Source organism: Tursiops truncatus, chromosome 13 (genome assembly GCF_011762595.2).
Source record: "Tursiops truncatus isolate mTurTru1 chromosome 13, mTurTru1.mat.Y, whole genome shotgun sequence".
NCBI lineage: Eukaryota > Metazoa > Chordata > Mammalia > Artiodactyla > Delphinidae > Tursiops > Tursiops truncatus.
In genome coordinates, this window is record NC_047046.1 from 9,374,785 (window position 1) to 9,392,005 (window position 17,221).

The following is a 17,221-nucleotide window of genomic DNA, read 5'->3' on the forward strand; positions in this document are numbered from 1 at the left end:
CCAAAGCAATCTACAGATTCACTGCAATCCCTATCACACTACCAACGGCATTCTTCACAGAATTAGAACAAAAAAATCTTACAATTCGTATGGAAACACAAAAGACCCCAAATAGCCAAAGCAATCTTGAGGGGAAAAAAAAAAAACGGAGGTATCAGGCTCCCCGACTGTAAACTATACCACAAAGCTACAGTAATCAAGACAGTATGGTACTAGCACAAAAAGAGAAATATAGATCAATGGTACAGGGTAGAATGCCCAGAGATAAAACCCATGCACATATGGGCACCTAATTTATGACAAAGGAGGCAAGAACATACAATGGAGAAAAGACAGCCTCTTCAATAAGTGGTGCTGGGAAAACTGGACGGCTACATGTAAAAGAATGAAATTAGAACACTCCTTAACACCATACACAAAAATAAACTCCAAATGGATTAAAGACTTAAATGTAAGACAAGACACTCTTTGACATAAAAAAGTTTCCTATAAAACTTTTAGAGGAAAACATAGGAAAGACACTCTTTGACATAAACCACAGCAAGATCTTTTCTGACCCACCTCTTAGAATAACAGAAATAAAAACAAAAATAAACAAACAGGACTTAATTAAACTTAAAAGCTTTTGCACAGCAAAGGAAACCACAAACAAGACCAAAAGACAACCCTCAGAATGGGAGAAAATATTTGCAAATGAAACAACAGACAAAGGATCAATCTCCAAAATACACAAACAGTTCATGGAGTTCAATATCAAAAAAACAAACTATCCAGTTAAAACAATGGGCAGAAGACCTAAATAGACTTTTCACTAAGGAAGACATACAGATGGCCAAGAGGTACATGAAGAGATGCTCAACATCACTAATTATTAGAAAAATGCAAATCAGAACTACAATGAGGTATCACCTCACGCTGGTCAGAATGGCCATTATCAAAAAAGATAGAAACAATAAATGCTGGAAAGGATGTGGTGAAAAGGGAACCCTCCTACACTGTTGGTGGGAACGTAAATTGATACAACCACTATGGAAAACACTATGGAGGTTCCTTAAAAAACTTAAAATAGAACTACCATATGACTCAGCAATCCCACTACTGGACAATACCCTGAGAAAACCATAATTCAAAAAGAGAAAAAGCCACGGTGGGGTGGGGATGGTGGTGTGCTGAACTGGGCGATTGGGATTGACATGTATACACTGATGTGTATAAAATTGATGACTAATAAGAACCTGCATATAAAAAAACAAACAAACCAAAAAACAACCAATACTAAACTTTCTTTGGTTTATTTGTATGGAAATATGTTAATATAAATGTTTCAGACATTACATGAAATTCCTAAAAATCTTTTATGTTCTGGTATAATGTTATAAGTCATAATTCTAGTTATTACTTTAAAATGTATATCTCAGAAATAACTAAATTTCCTTGTCAATTGCATTATTATGAACTTTCATCAAATCTTTAACCATGGTCATTTTTAAGTCTTTTGTCATTTACAGACAGTTCTGGGTGTACTCTGATGCTTTTGCAAAAATGTTCCTATAAAAGGGTTTCATCTTCAAGGAATTCATGGAAAAGACTGACAAGTACAGGTTTCTGGTAACTGACTATACTGCTGAACTGAATGAATAAGCATTTTCAGAACTCTAATGGAAAACTAATGAATTCATAAAAGTGCTAACAAAAGATCAAGAAGAAAAAAAATTAATTACATGGGACTGAGTGAACTGATGAGGATGATTATAGTTTTTGTGACTTTGTTTGAATAATAATAATAAAAAAATCCCACAAGGACTCAGAGGCAAAATATATACAAATCAATTTTCACTGCAAAGTAAAGGAGCTGTTACAGTGGAGGATTACTGGACTGAATATCAATATTATGACATAGTACGAGTGTGTTTCATGTTTGGTAATTGCAATCATTGTTGCTTTTGTTGTGGTCATCCATTTAAAATGCTTGGTGTCAGTTTATTTATATCTTGTAAAAATAAGATACAGTGTGTGTGTGTGTGTGTGTGTGTGTGTGTGTGTGTGAGAAAAAAACAAAAAACAAAAAGAGACATGCACCACAATGTTCACTGCAGCACTATTTACAATAGCCAGGACATGGAACCAACCTAATTGTCCATCGACAGATGAATGAATAAAGAAGATGTGGCACATATATACAATGGAATATTACTCAGCCATAAAAAGGAACAAAACTGAGTTATCTGTAGTGAGGTGAATGGACCTAGAGTCTGTCATACAGAATGAAGTAAGTCAGAAAGAGAAAAACAAATACCGTATGCTAACGCATATATATGGAATCTAAAAAAAAAGGGTACTAATGAACCTAGTTGCAGGGCAGGAATAAAGAGGTAGACATAGAGAATGGACTTGAGGACATGGGGTGGGAGGGTGAAGCCAGAGTAGCACAGACGTATATACACTACCGAATGTAAAATAGTTGGCTGGTGGGAAGCAGCAGCATAGAACAGGGAGATCGGCTTGGTGCTTTGCAATGATTTAAGGGGTGGGATAGGGAGGATGGGAGGGAGGCTCAAGAGGGAGGGGATATGGGGACATGTGTATGCATATGGCTGATTTGCTTTGTTGTGCAACAGAAACTAACACAGTATTGTGAAGCAATTATACTCCAATATAGATGTATTAATAAATAAATAAAATAATTGAAAATATCTTAAAAAAATGCTGCTATATTTGACTTAAAAAATCAACCAAGTACCAGGGAAAAAAATTTAAACCCACAAACCAGATTCCTTTGAAAAATGTGAATGAAGATCAGTAGTCAAGATTCCACAGGATCAAATGCACAACCAATTCTACAGCAAAGCCAGATTAATGTAACACAGAAGAACAAGAGAAAAATCGAAGTCCACTTCGCGAGGCCTGCTGTATTTAAAAAACAAGGTGATAGATGCCACAGAACATTAGATTTCTAATTCCTACATTATCTCCAAAATAGGTCAGGCAAAATTCTAACAAAAACCTCAATAGAAAGATACACTTTGTGGAGTGGTATCCGGAGGTGAACATTCTGTTTTCAGCTTCTCCATTAGGCTCCTGGTTCAGAACCCCATTTTGAGGCGGGAGGAGGAGCCTTTAGCCTATGCCATCCGAAAGAATGAAATAGTCTAATTTTGTTTGAGGGTTTTTTTAATAAAAGGTACTGTTTTCAAGTCAAAAGTTAAGGGGAGACACAGAAGGGAAAGGGGAAAGAAAGTGATTTTATAGAAGATTTAGGGCAAAAAAATCCAAGGTAAATTCAGAAATATTCAGGAATCAGAAAACAGAATGTGGGAAGTGTCTTCCAATACTATTAGCCAATACAGTAGTCTTTTTACAACAACTCTTAAACTTATAGCAAAAGTGTTTGGCAATAGGTTAAGAAAAAGTCAGTAGACAAAATTAATTCCAATCCTTAAACAGCTATACAAACACCATTCTGTTTCCTCTGCAGATATATAAAACATTTTACAGATTCAGACTGTTGTTCTGGAGTATAAATTAGAAGACCAACTGTTCAAGTGCACATTCTCACTTAAAACTATTTGCCAGGTCTGATCAGAAATTAAGGTGGAGACAATTTATCCACACTCCTTTATTGCCCTGCTGTATTACTAGTTTTTTAATATATCTGGCGTTCATAAGACTCTATTGAGACTCTGCAGAGCAAGAGAAAAAATAAAACTAAAACCAGACAGTAACTGGGTGTACTTGCATTAGACAATACTACCAAGTAAACTGTCTTCCTGAAAATGTCCTGGATTTGTCTGAATTACCTACTAGGGAGTTCAGGAATGCTACCTTTTTTATTGGCACAAAAACAGACATATAGATCAATGGAACAGTATAGAGAGCCCAGAAATAAACCCACACATCTACTGTCAATTAATCTTCAACAAAGGAGGCAAGAATATACAATCGAGAAAAGAGAGTCTCCTCAGCAAGTGGTACTGGGAAAGCTGGACAGCTGCATGTAAATCAGTGAAGTTAGAACACTCCCTCACACCATACACAAAAATAAACTCAAAATGGCTCATAGACTTAAATACAAGACATGACACCATAAAACTCCTAGAAGAGAACACAGGCAAAACATTCTCTGACATAAATTGTAGCAATGTTTTCTTAGGTCAGTCTCCCAAGGCAATAAATAAAAGCAAAAATAAACAAACGGAACCTCATCAAACCTATAAGCTTTTGCACAGCAAAGGAAACCATAAACAAAACGAAAAGACAACCCACAGAATTGGAGAAAATATTTGCAAATGATGAGACCGACAAAGGCTTAATTTCCAAAATATACAAACAGCTCATACAACTCAATATCAAAAAAACAAACAACCCAATCAAAAAATGGGCAGAAGACCTAAACAGACATTTCCCCAAAGAAGACATACAGATGGCCAACAGCATATGAAAATATGCTGAACATCACTAATTATTAGAGAAATGCAAATCAAAACTACCACTTCACACTGGTCAGAATGGCCATCATCAAAAAGTCTGCAAATAATAAATGCTGGAGAGGGTATGGAGAAAAGGGAACTCTCCTATACTGTTGATGCGAATGTAAGCTGGTGCAGCCAGTATGGAGAACAGTATGGAGGTTCCTCGAAAAACTAAAAATAGAAAAGTTATAAACATGAAGAATATAGCAGATAATTTCTGTATGCTCTAAAAACATATAGAGATAAAATTTTAATAAATGAAACCATATATTTTAATAAACATGCAATACTTCCCTATTATGTAGCGAAACTACTACTGCTTAGGTTTCCATCACCTGTTCCACCATACCTGTTTAATTTTTTAAATCTCAATAAACTCTGTGCCACCTCCATACTGGCCTCAGTAAATGCTGATGGATCTCCATTTACTGTTTGGCCCTGACATGGACATACATCCTTCTCTAACTAGCCCACAGCAAGGCTGAGGTAGTAAACTTTCTAACAGTACAGTTTTAACAGAAGACTATTAGAACATGGACTTACTTAGAAAAGCTACTCCCAAAGCCCACAGGCCCAAGACAACCCCCTGACAGGGCTTTCCTGCTCAGCTTCCTGGACAGACGCCAGCCACAAGACCACCTGCCTATCTATCACCCCACCTGCCTACCTACCACAGGGCCTATCCTACCTCCTGCCCAAAGGGCAGGCTGTCGATCCCAATCACTTCTCCAGCTTTAGAGCTGCCTGCCTGTCCAATGTTAGCACCCCCTGCCCATCTATAGAACCTACTGCACTCCTTGCTCCAAGAATGTGCCTACTCAGCTGCAAGGCTGTGGCCAGCCCCACCATACTAGAGCACCACCCATGAATGAATCTGGAACACAGAATTTAAGGATTCTCAGGCCACATCCTGCTCTGGGATCTGCCTCTTCCTTAGCGACTGACATGGCACTCCTAATGTCATGCCCTTCAGAAAAGATCCCTCTTTGTTACTCATAGGACCCCACCCTATCAGACATACAGGATGACCACATGAAAACAAAACAGTGCAACACCAGAATAAAATAAACTGTACAGTTTTATTTCTCACTGCTCTCTAATCACACATTCACAACCCGACTTCCTCCAACTACTACAACATACACAATTTTTCATGTCTCTGAACTCCATATGGGATTCAATGCCACCAATTTCAACTTTCCATTTTCCTGAATTCTTTCACATGCTTTGGTATCTCCAACTCTGAAAATGCCTACAGCAGAGCTTCTTAACATGGAGTACATGAACTCCCTAGGAAACAGTGAACACCACAGAATTAAATTAGAAGTCTCTGCGTATGTGTTTTGTGTAGGGTGAGGGTATACAGTATCCCTAAGTTCTCAAAAGGGACCCAAAATATATTAGGTCTTCAATTTCTCTGTACTGTCTATAGCAATTAGCATAGCAATGAATACATTACAGAGCTCAGTAAGTATTTGCTGCCTGGCTGTAGACATAAGACCACTTATGGCTTTCTTGTTCTTCGCATGAAACTGCTTCTTTAAAAGTATATGGGGCTTCCCTGGTGGCGCAGTGGTTAAGAATCTGCCTGCCAATGCAGGGGACACGGGTTCAAGCCCTGCTCTGGGAAGATCCCACATGCCGCGGAGCAACTAAGCCCGTGTGCCACAACTACTGAGCCTGTGCGTCTAGAGCCCGTGCTCCACAACAAGAGAAGCCACGACAATGAGAAGCCCGCACACCGTGATGAAGAGTAGCCCCCGCTCGCCGCAACTAGAGAAAGCCTGCGCACAGAAACGAAGACCCAACACAGCCATAAATAAATAAATAAATATATTTTAAAAAAAAGTATATGAAGGCCCTAATTTCACACATTCAAAAGACATTTATTGGGACTTCCCTGGTGGCGCAGTGGATAAAAATCCGCCTGCCGATGCAGGGGACACGCGTTCAATCCCTGGTCCAGGAAGATCCCACATGCTGCGGAGTAACTAAGCCCGTGCACCATTAACTATAGAAGCCCATGTGCCATGACTACTGAAGCCTGCACACCTAGAGCCCGTGCTCCACAACAAGAGAAGCCACCGCAATGAGAAGCCCGTACAGAGCAACAAAGAGTAGCTCCCTCTCGCCACAACCGGAGAAAGCCTGCAAGCAGCAACAAAGACCCAACTCAGCACCCCCCCCCCAAAAAAAAACATTTATACTGAGAGCATATTGTGTGACAAAACACCATACTAGGCTCCAAGGATGAAAAAAATACAGTATACATACACACAGAACTCATAATGGGGGAGACAGAAACATCTAATTATAATACGACATGGTATAAGGGCAATGATGGAGAGATGCTGGAGAGGAGGCTTCTATGTGATAGCCGATATTATGAGAGTATATAAGCGACTGACATGTGGGTAAGAGCAGTGGGCAAAGAAAGAAAGGGAGTTCCCTGGTGGTCTAGTAGTTAGGATTTGGCACTTTCACTACCATGGCCCGGGTTTAATCCCTAGTCAGGGAACTAAGATCCTGCAAGCTGCAAGGTGTGGCAAAAATAAAAAAATAAAATTAAAAAAGAAAGAAAGAAAGAAAGAAAATAAATAAATAAAGTTGTTAAAGAGACTAAACCTTAAAAGCTCGTGTCAGGGAATTCCCTGGTGGTGCACTGGTTAGGACTCTGCTCTTCCACTGCAGGGGGCACAGGTTTGATCCCTGGTCGGGGAGCTAAGATCCCGCCATGTCGCGCAACATGGCCAAAACAAACAAACAAAAGAGGGGTGGGAAAAAGTGAGAGAGAGACACTCAAGCAAATAATTACAATTAAAAAAATTGTTATTATTAAAAAAAAAAGTTCATGTCATAAGAAAAGAAAGAAAAAAAGAAACCCTAGGGGAACACAAACACATTGAAGGGCAGTGTGACAGAAATGAAGCCCAAGAATAAAGCAGGAAAGAACTGATTAATAAGACCCATGAAAAACAGAGGAGCAGCTTCTGAAGGAGGGTGAAATCAACAGTGTCAAATGCAGCAGTAAAGACTGAAACAGTCCAAAAGATCTAGCAACTAGAGGTTACTGGTAACCTCAGAAGTTTCCAAGTTGTAAGCATAAAAGGCAGACTACTCCTCATGGGAGGAGTCAGTAGAAAATGCGAGTTAAGAAATTTGGATAAGAAAGGAATACAGAACAGTAGTTAGAAGAATTCAAGATAAAAAGGGATCCTTTTTAGGATGAGAAGGACTTGAACCAGTTGTCAGGCTAAAGGGAAAGAGTAAGTGGAAAGGAAGAGGTTGAAGAGTCTGGACACAGAGACGTGACATAAAAGAGCAAGAACGCAGGAATGGTAAAATGGACAGAGTCAAGGGCATGACTGGAGAAGCTGGTATTAAACAGGAAGTGAGATATCTCCTCTACTAAAGCCAAAGGAAAGAGAACAGTGATGGCAAGGGGGAAGATAAATCTGTAGATGGGGGAGGGGACAGTTGATTATAGAGAGCATTCCCAATAACCAATTTTCTCATGTATGGTTTTTCACTTACTGTGACAAAGGAGCTGGCAAGCAAAAGTGAGTCTTAAGACTAAATCTAACTTGAAATAAGGAATTAGATGAAATTACACTGTACTAGATGAATCTAGAGTCAAAGGATGAGTGTTGAGACAAAATATGTTCTGTGTTATTTCACTAAAGCTGGTACAATATGTATTTTTGAACAACCATAACAGCTGAAATGCAGTAGGGAAAATAATCTAGGTCTAGACTTGGCAAACTTTTCCTATAAAGGGCCAGATGGTAAACATTTTTTGGCTTTGAAAGCCATATAGTCTCTATTACAACTATTCAACTCTATGGCTGTAGCATTAAAGCAGCCACAGACAATGCATAAATGAATGGGCATAACTGTGTTTCAATAAAACTTTATTTATTGATGAGTCGATTTGGTCCACAGGCTTTAAGTCTGCTGATCCCTGTTCTACAGGCTGAGAAGAGTACAAAGGAAATGAAGCAGAAGAAGCATGAGAGAGAATGGGATAAGGAAGTACAAAAGAAGAGAAGCCACAAAACTAAAATACAGTTGAGTTGGGGTATTAAATCAAAGAGCAACATATGAATAAAGGAGCAATAGGAAGAGCAGAAAGAGAATAAAGGAAAAAAGGAGATGAGAAAGGGATGTTGGAAAGAGACAGAAAACCAAGTAAAAATCGAGTAGCAACAATATGCCAATTCCAAGGTAGACAGATACAAAGGCAGCTGAATGCCCTAAAAAAAAGATGGCAAAATGAAAAGGGGAAAATGAGAGCATCCCAGATCTGTCTGCACTGGAATTCAAATAAAAGATAAAACACACACTAATTTTCCAGTGATAATCTGATGGTCTCTTCTAATTACACATGTGCAAAATGAACCCACGGCTTGCAAGATGTAAAGCTACTTTTCACTTTGCCCATAAATCAAACTGGTATGTGTACAACATTCAAGAGGTCAGATGAAACTTATTCACCATATCCTAAGATATCAATTATTTCTAGGCCTATTATTCATTTGCGTATGTATATGAATGACTTTTAAACCTTATTAAAATCAGTGAAGTTAGCATTAAAAACTTAAAAACCACATTGACCTTACTAACTCTAAGCAGTTTTCCCCAAAAGAAAGCCAAACATTTAAAAAGGAAAAGAATTTTTGAACAATATAATAATCTGCATATTTATTCTGCATGAGAATTTTGTTTTTTACTTTTGGCTTTATTTGTGGGGAAATCCTTTAAGGTAAATCCAGATTAATTCTGAACCAGCTCAGCTAAACAATAAATTAGACCACATAATTTATGTCACTATAGGACAATGTTTAAGAGCATGACTTGGGGTTAGACAGCATTTGGGTTTGTGTCCTCACTTTATCAAGTTAATTAATCATGTCTCAGTTCCCTCACCTACAACATGTGGATAATAATCACACCCATTTCAGAAAGAAGGTGTGATGATTAAATGAAAAAATGCACATAAAATGCTTAGCACAGACTCCAACACATAGAATAGGCACTTGATTTTAGTTACGTATGATCAACTTAAGATGTTGACAGTACTATTACAGAACAGAATTATAAGATAAAAGCTCAGAAAGGAAACAAATTTCCCTCTTCTTTTAGGAAGCTACGATGTAATATTAGTTTTTTTGTTCTTATCACTCATTCACTTCCATTAATCCTTAAAAAAAAAGCCCTCAATCCATCTACCCATTTAAAACATAGCAAAGTGGTATCAAACTGATACCAGTGGGGACTATTCAAGATAATCTACAATTCTGAGACAGAAAGGGCACTGTGAGGTAAGGAAAGAAAGTACAAATCCTCATGACCTCCAGAACAGAGCCATTCCTAGGATCTTATCATATGAAACTCACGGCTCACATGCCTGACTACACCTCAGAATCAAATACTCAGACCCTCACCCAGGCTAATTACAATGAAATCAGAATCTCCAAAAGTGAGAACTAGGCAATTTTTAAAACCCATGGAGACTAAAATGTGAAACCAGCACTAAGAATCACTAGTTAAATCCTACCTTCCTTTACTCAAGGAGACTAGAAATATGAGTATGTGTTTAACACAAAATAATATAAATCTAAAAGCAGTACTAAGTGCCTTAATTTTCACAATAAATTATGCCAATTAATTACTCTAAAAAATTTTTCTCTATAGTATTTCCAAACTAATACTTTTATAAAGGCAACTTCTGCCAGGATAGTGTTAAGAATCAGGATTAAGAGAACTGAAATCCTAAACACATGACTTAATACTATTTTCAGGATACTATGCACCGGACAGAATTGTATAATTCACTAAACCACTACAGTCTTTAAATAAAATACCTGAAATTACTCCACTACTAGATGTCCTCATCAAAAAAACTATTTATGTACATAGTAAAATACATCCATCCCCTTACGAGTGTACTGAACACTGTCAAAGCTGTTGCTCTGATTTGCATTTTCTTGGCTTTCTACAATAAACACACATTACCTGAGAAATAAAGATATAATAAAATAAAATAAAGTAAAAATTTAAAGACATTAATTTTTAATGGGATCAATGAATGGGATGGATACCATACATGTCTTCAAGCAATATCTACCTTTCCAAACTTGGGAAATGCCAATTACCTTTAAGAACAAAAACCAAAGCATACTGTGAATGGCTTTTAGCTAAATGGCCTGGTACCCAATAGACCAGGGAACATCTGTTGCTGTTGTTGCCAATACTTTTTCCAGAGTGCTAAGTGATAAATTCAACTAAAATTTTATTTTTCCTTTTGACTTATGATCCAAGTCACTTTTTAAATTTAAAACAGTGAAATACTTCAATAGTATAAGTATAAATATAAATAATTTTGTGCTCCTGGACATAAACATAATCAACTCCAAAGGCAGTCGCTAAAAACAGACTTGTTTCCTTGTACAGGCCACTGAAGGACTCTTAGACAAAGAGTTGTGAATCAAAGACACAGACATTTAGGAAAACACAAGATCAAAACACAGTGCTTTCATCAGCAATGCAAAAGCAGCTACAGAGTATCTAGCCTGGCCAGCTTCTGAAAAAGCAATCTAACTAAAGGTGAAACCTTATTAAGAGGTCCAAGAGAAAGACTTTAACTTTCTGGAGGCTTGTAATTTCTAAATAACAGCATAATCAGTGCAACAATGAAAACAACTGTTGGTATAGACTGAATAATGAAAATCAAGAACTGCTGTTATAATTTGCAACAGAAATGACTACAGAATTTGAACCCCACCCCAAAAAAAATCATTTGAGAATTTTAGAACCAATTTCAAAATTGCTCAGGAGAGCCTTTCAATGTGTTATTGAACACTCAATACTGCAGAGTATGTTCTCCAAATGAGTAACAGCAATTCCCATATCTTCCTCCTCAACAGACACCTGAAACAGACTAAATTTTAACATAACTGCATCACCGCTTTTATATTCTTAAAACATAGTCCCATACTCTGAATGCTTCTTCCAGTATACATGTTCTACTTCTTTACGTTTTTCAACTTCATTAGACAATCATTTTCTATCCATAGCTCTCTGCCTTTCTCCCTTAGCCCTGTGCTTTGATTTCTTTACAAGTTAGAAAACTATTTACAGAACAATAAGCATAGTAAAACTGTAAGTATTATTTATAAACATTATAAAACTAAAAACATATAAGCTAAAACACTAAGTCAAATGGGACAAGAAATTTTTAGTTGAGTATAATCAGTAGCATTCTTGATCATACAACTTTAGAAAATTCTTTACAAACTATTTTTTAATAGAATACAAACTCTCATTATTCATCCTACCAAAAGTACCAAGGAATCTTCCCCCGAGGTTTTAAATATTTTCCAGCAAAAGTGCATTAAAATTTCCATTTCTCTTAATCAAAAAAGTCCATTAAAATTTCCATTTGTCTTAATCAAAAAAGTTCTTATTTCTTGAAAAAAAAAAGAAAGAAAGAAAAAAGAAAAGTCTGTATGATTAGTGCAGAGAGTCTTTGCCTGAATATATCTAATAAACCATGAAGCATATTTAGGAAATCAAAACTCACCTCTTCTTGCATAACTGGAGTCCATATCTTTAAACTGTACCACAACAAAATCTGAACACTTGAACAAAATACTCTCCATTATTTCTTCACGTTTTGGCCCCGAACTGGATTCTGTACTTTTCTCATGCGCAGCATCAAGTACCAAATCACACTAGGAAGAATAACATAAGTAAATATTCAAAACATTTATAAAATAAAATCTGACAAGAATACTTTAGCACATCAAGGTACTATTTCTTATATGCCTTTGGTAAAAAATTATCTCAAGACATCCTTATAATCATACCTTTTTCTCAGAAATATGATCTACTATCTATTCCAATATTCAAAAATCCTCTCATCTAAAAGTTGGTCTTTACTACCATGGTCTGTCTTAAGCACAATAGTGGTAAAGAGGAAAACAATGAAACGCCAGACCACTCTTCTAGTCCATAATACTTGCAAAGGCAAAAATATTTTAATAAGCACAAAGAGCAAGAAGTCTTTTTGAATACACAAACCCGTCTATAAAGTAATCAGTACTTGAAACTGCAGAGCGAAATCATTCAAAGTGGTTTTAAACAGCGCATTAAAAGTAAAGTACTATGCATGAAAATGTGACAAACATACCTGCCTCACAACTATAAATTGCTAAATCAGAAACTAATAAACACTACAAGGAAGCCATACAAACATATACAGTAGTTGATGATTCAAGGGGGTTTACATTTAAAAAAAAGAAAAAAAGTAAAAATTACCTTAGGACTGTATGTTTTAAAAACTCCTTCATATATACCTCCGTTTTTCACTTGTACTTCACATTTGGATCCCTAAAAACATACAATTAATTTATCAAAGAAACACTGTGCTATGAAGTCATGGGGGATAACTGCTTTCATTTTACTTTTTAATAGCTTCATTCAACATATTACGTAACCACTGACAGAATAAAAAATTTTAAAACATTAACAATACACCAAATTCTCAAAATTCTTCAGGAGGCCTTGCTCAGAGTCTGCAGTATAAGTTTAAATAGTGAAATTTAGTATTTTTGACTCCCGTTTTATTAAGCGACAAAATAATGCAGTAAGGACAATCAACTAGCAACATTATTTCGTACACAGCAGGGTTAACAAGAACACTTTTATAGTGAGTTGCAATGGCTTGAATAGAGTTCTCATCTGTTTTCTAGTCATCCTGATTAAACATGACCTAAGAAATGTTACTTTGAGAATCATTCACATTTTAACTTCATGAAATTATTTTATTCCACTCACAAGGCAGTTTCTCCCCAATACTCTGATAACTTACAACAACTGATGTAAGTATATGAACCATCCTCATATTTGCATAGATTCCATCAAAAGAAATCTGGAATATTAAGAAAAAACATTATTGGCACTCATTATTTATCTCTGTATATATATTAAAGTTAGCACTTCTTTTGTTACAAAATATTTAGTTAGGTTTATAATATCTTACAGTCATTAAAGGGAGATTTGGTTTACTACAATCTTTTGCCTCCTTATGGAGTGTAAGTTTTCAAAAGTGAAATCAGTCATAACAACTAACAATGTTTTGACTATACATGATACAAAAAATCAAAAGTGAACTTCCATATATGAGGAAAGACAAAACCACAGGAACAGAAGACAGGTCAATGACTGAAGAGTAGGATTCACTACAAACTGGCATGAGGGATTTCTGGAGGTGATAAACTGTTCTATTACCTTGACTGTGGTGGTGGTTACACAATTGTATACATCAAAACTCACAGAACTGTACACTAAATAGGGTTAAATATACCTTAAAAAATAAATGGGGTAGGGACTGCCCTGGTGGCGCAGTGGTTGGGAATCCACCTGTCAATGCAGGGGATACGGGTTCCAGCCCTGGTCCAGGAGGATCCCACATATCACACAACAACTAAGCCCATGTGCCACAACTACTGAGCCTGAGCTCTGGAGACCACGAAACACAACTACTGAAGCCTGCGCACCTACAGCCCGTGCTCCGTAACAAGAGAAGCCACTGCAATGAGAAGCCTGTGCACCGCAACGAAGACCTAATGCAGCCATCAATCAATCAATCAATCCTATGCTTAAAAAAATAAAAAAATAAAATAAATGGGGTAGAAGGGGAACCTCTGTAGAAGACCCTTGACTATCTTCTCTTAGCATATCTGAATCAATGATATTGCTCTAAGGTCTAATAAACCACATCACTCCTTATTACACACTACATAAGCATGTGTCCTGATTCTAAAGAAGAAAATCTGTCCACAATAAAGGTGAAGTCTCAAAAAATAGTGACAGCTTCTCATTTATATTTCTTGCATCTTGTGGAACTTGCACCTTCTGTCCTTTGTGCCCAGCTTAATTTCACTGATAAAATTCCAAAATTTAAAACCAGAAGGCCCTTTTCCAAGGGAGAAAAATGAAAGAAATAAAAGCACATTATTTCAAAAACAAAACCCCAAAGTTTTGAAAACTCCAGTCCCAGTGTTCCATTTACCTCATTTATCATTTATATTTGCCTTTAGTCATTTATAAAAGAACAAATGAGTTGTTATGATTAAGCATGAAAAATAAAAATATAATTTACAGATAATTCTGCATTTTACACATAGAGTCATCATTAAAAAACAACAGATAGGACTTCCCTGGTGGCAGGTGGAAGTCCTAAGAATCTGCCTGCCAATGCAGGGGACACGGGTTCGAGCCCTGGTCCGGGAAGATCCCACATGCCGCAGAGCAACTAAGCCCATGTGCCACAACTACTGAGCCTGCACTCTAGAGCCTGCGAGCCACAACTGCTGAGCCCACACGCTGCAACTATTGAAGCCCGCACGCCTAGAGCCCACGCTCTGCAACAACAGAAGCCACCACAACGAGAAGCCCATGCACCACAACGAAGAGTAGCTCCGGCTCACTGCAACTAGAGAAAGCCTGTGAACAGCAACGAAGACCCAACACGGCCATAAATAAATTTATATTTAAAAAAAAACCAATTGATATAGCTAATGGTCTTACAGCTAACCATATTAATCTGCAAAGGTTATCTGAGATAGAAGACAATTTATTTATTTATTTTTTGGCCTTGGCTTTTGGTCTGTGGTTTAGAAATCACATTTTAGTTATCAATTTTTCCAAACAAGTAACATTAAAGTTACTCACCGTAGACTGAGGCAGTCCTTTGCTACTGTTTCGGCCTCTGAAAAGATTAAATGTTATATTTATGAAATTCAACAGGCTAAACAAGCTAAAAATTTTTTTCAAATTTAAAATATCTTATAATTCCATCCAAAAACACACAGGCTATCTGTGGGGAGGGCTCATCTAATATTAAGTATAAAGGCTACATAAGTATGACTCTCGCTGCGCTTTGCTGGCTCAGAGGCCCAGAACAGGTAGGGGTCAAGTGAGGGAGGAAGGAGGAAAGAAATGTGACCACAATCAAAATGAAATAAAGTAAAAATAAAAACAACCTATTTAAAGAAATAACCAATACCAAATATAATAATCTCTACTCCAAAAGTAACCACTCACTCTGCTATAAAAAGCTACCCAGGAGCAAAATATAGATTCTATTCCTGATTTAACTGACATATTTGACTAACATCAAGTTACCGCCCATATTTTTCCCTCACCTCTAAAAATAGGTACTGTGTTTACAACTGCAGATAGATATTTGAAAATAAGTTGAATCATTCAAAGAACTTTCACTTTAAATAATAAGTGCCTCTGTCAGGATCTATATAACAAGTGCCTTTCCCTGCCAAACCCCTCCCTCTGAAACAGTGCAGTACACCAACATCAGTTGTCAAGTAATTTCCAGTAACATGAACTCTATTTTCAAGTGAACTTAGAAAACATAATACACTGTAAGGCTTGCTCCAATGGAAAAAATTAGGCCCTTTATGAAATGATAAAAAAATTAATAAAGTAAAATTAGTTACTCTTGAGTAACAGTATTGTAATCTCATTCTAATAAAATAATCACAACACTCAAATAAAGCCACAAACTTCAAACATTCAAAGAGAAGCACAATTCAGGTGAAAAAGCCCAGCAGTATGAATGGTGCCAATTCTCAGAAAAGCGGTACTGATATTAGCAATCCGATGTCAGCTGACTGTCTCCAACTCTCATTTACCTTCTCTCATCTAGAAAGTAATGTCTTTGGACTTCCCTGGTGGTCCAGTGGTTAAGAGTCCGTGCTCCCAAAGCAGGGGGCGCGCAGGTTCAATCCCTGGTCGGGGAATATCCCACATGCCGTGTGGCACGGCCAAAAGAAAAAAAAGAAGACAGAAAATAATGTCTTCAATCAAATCACCTGAGATTCCTTCCACTTCTAACATTCTACCTCTCACACAGCACAGATAAATTCCTTATTCTTAAGGAATATGACCAATAATTTATCATTTATAAAACATGACAAACCAGACACTATGGTAAGCATTATGTCAAATCTCTCCCCTACTTTACAGGTAAGGAAACTGTACCTTAGCAGCTAAACATCTTGACCAAAATCATCCAGTTCAAGAGCAGCAGAGCTGGTATTTAAACCAGGTGATCCGAAGTATAGACTTTTCATTTCTAGATTATGTTGCCTTTCTGACATTGTATCACAAGGAATGAACTTGACAATAAAGCCTAACCCAATTTCTACATCTTTTAAATACCATTTGAATGTACTGTTTTTCTATTTATTTGTAGTCTGCAGCCAAAGACAAACAGATTTTATTTATTTGTTTGTTTGTTGTTTGGCTGCGCTGGGTCTTAGTTGTGGCGTGTGGGATCTTCGTTGCCGTGTGTGGGATCTTTAGTTGTGGCGTGCGAACTCTTACTTGCGGCATGTGGGATCTAGTTCCCTGACCAGAGATTGAACCCTGGCCCCCTGCATTGGGGGCGTGGAGTCTTAGCCACTGGACCACCAGGGAAGTCCCGTCAAAGACTAAAAAATGGCTAAGTCTTGCCATTTTATCTTATCCTAGTGGTTGCTGTGATGCCACAGTTAAAAGACTTAAACAAATGACACGAATTAAGTGCCCTTAAACTTATGCAGCATCCCCACAATGCTATTTAAAAGAATTTAAAATACGGGCTTCCCTGGTGGCGCCGTGGTTGAGAGTCCGCCTGCCGATGCAGGGGACATGGGTTCGTGCCCTGGTCCGGGAAGATTCCACATGCC

At 37.2% G+C, this 17,221-nt stretch overlaps 1 protein-coding gene across 38 annotated transcripts in view; it reads right to left on the reverse strand.

Moving 5' to 3' along the window:
- ATXN2 (ataxin 2) overlaps positions 1-17,221 on the reverse strand; it is a 127,301-nt gene that overhangs the window by 79,406 nt on the left and 30,674 nt on the right. For 37 of the 38 annotated variants that reach the window (XR_012325142.1, XR_012325141.1, XR_012325140.1 and 34 more), the window contains exons 2-5: positions 15,207-15,243; positions 13,342-13,401; positions 12,789-12,860; positions 12,052-12,202 (exon numbers count right to left, since the gene is read on the reverse strand). Coding sequence is in view for 11 of the 38 variants with exons in the window: in XM_019950141.3 (XP_019805700.2) it covers positions 12,052-12,202; positions 12,789-12,860; positions 13,342-13,401; positions 15,207-15,243 (320 nt within the window). In the remaining 27 variants the exon portion in view is untranslated. The remainder of the gene's footprint in view (positions 1-12,051; positions 12,203-12,788; positions 12,861-13,341; positions 13,402-15,206; positions 15,244-17,221) is intronic. The other variant, XM_073790082.1, reaches the window with a different exon arrangement.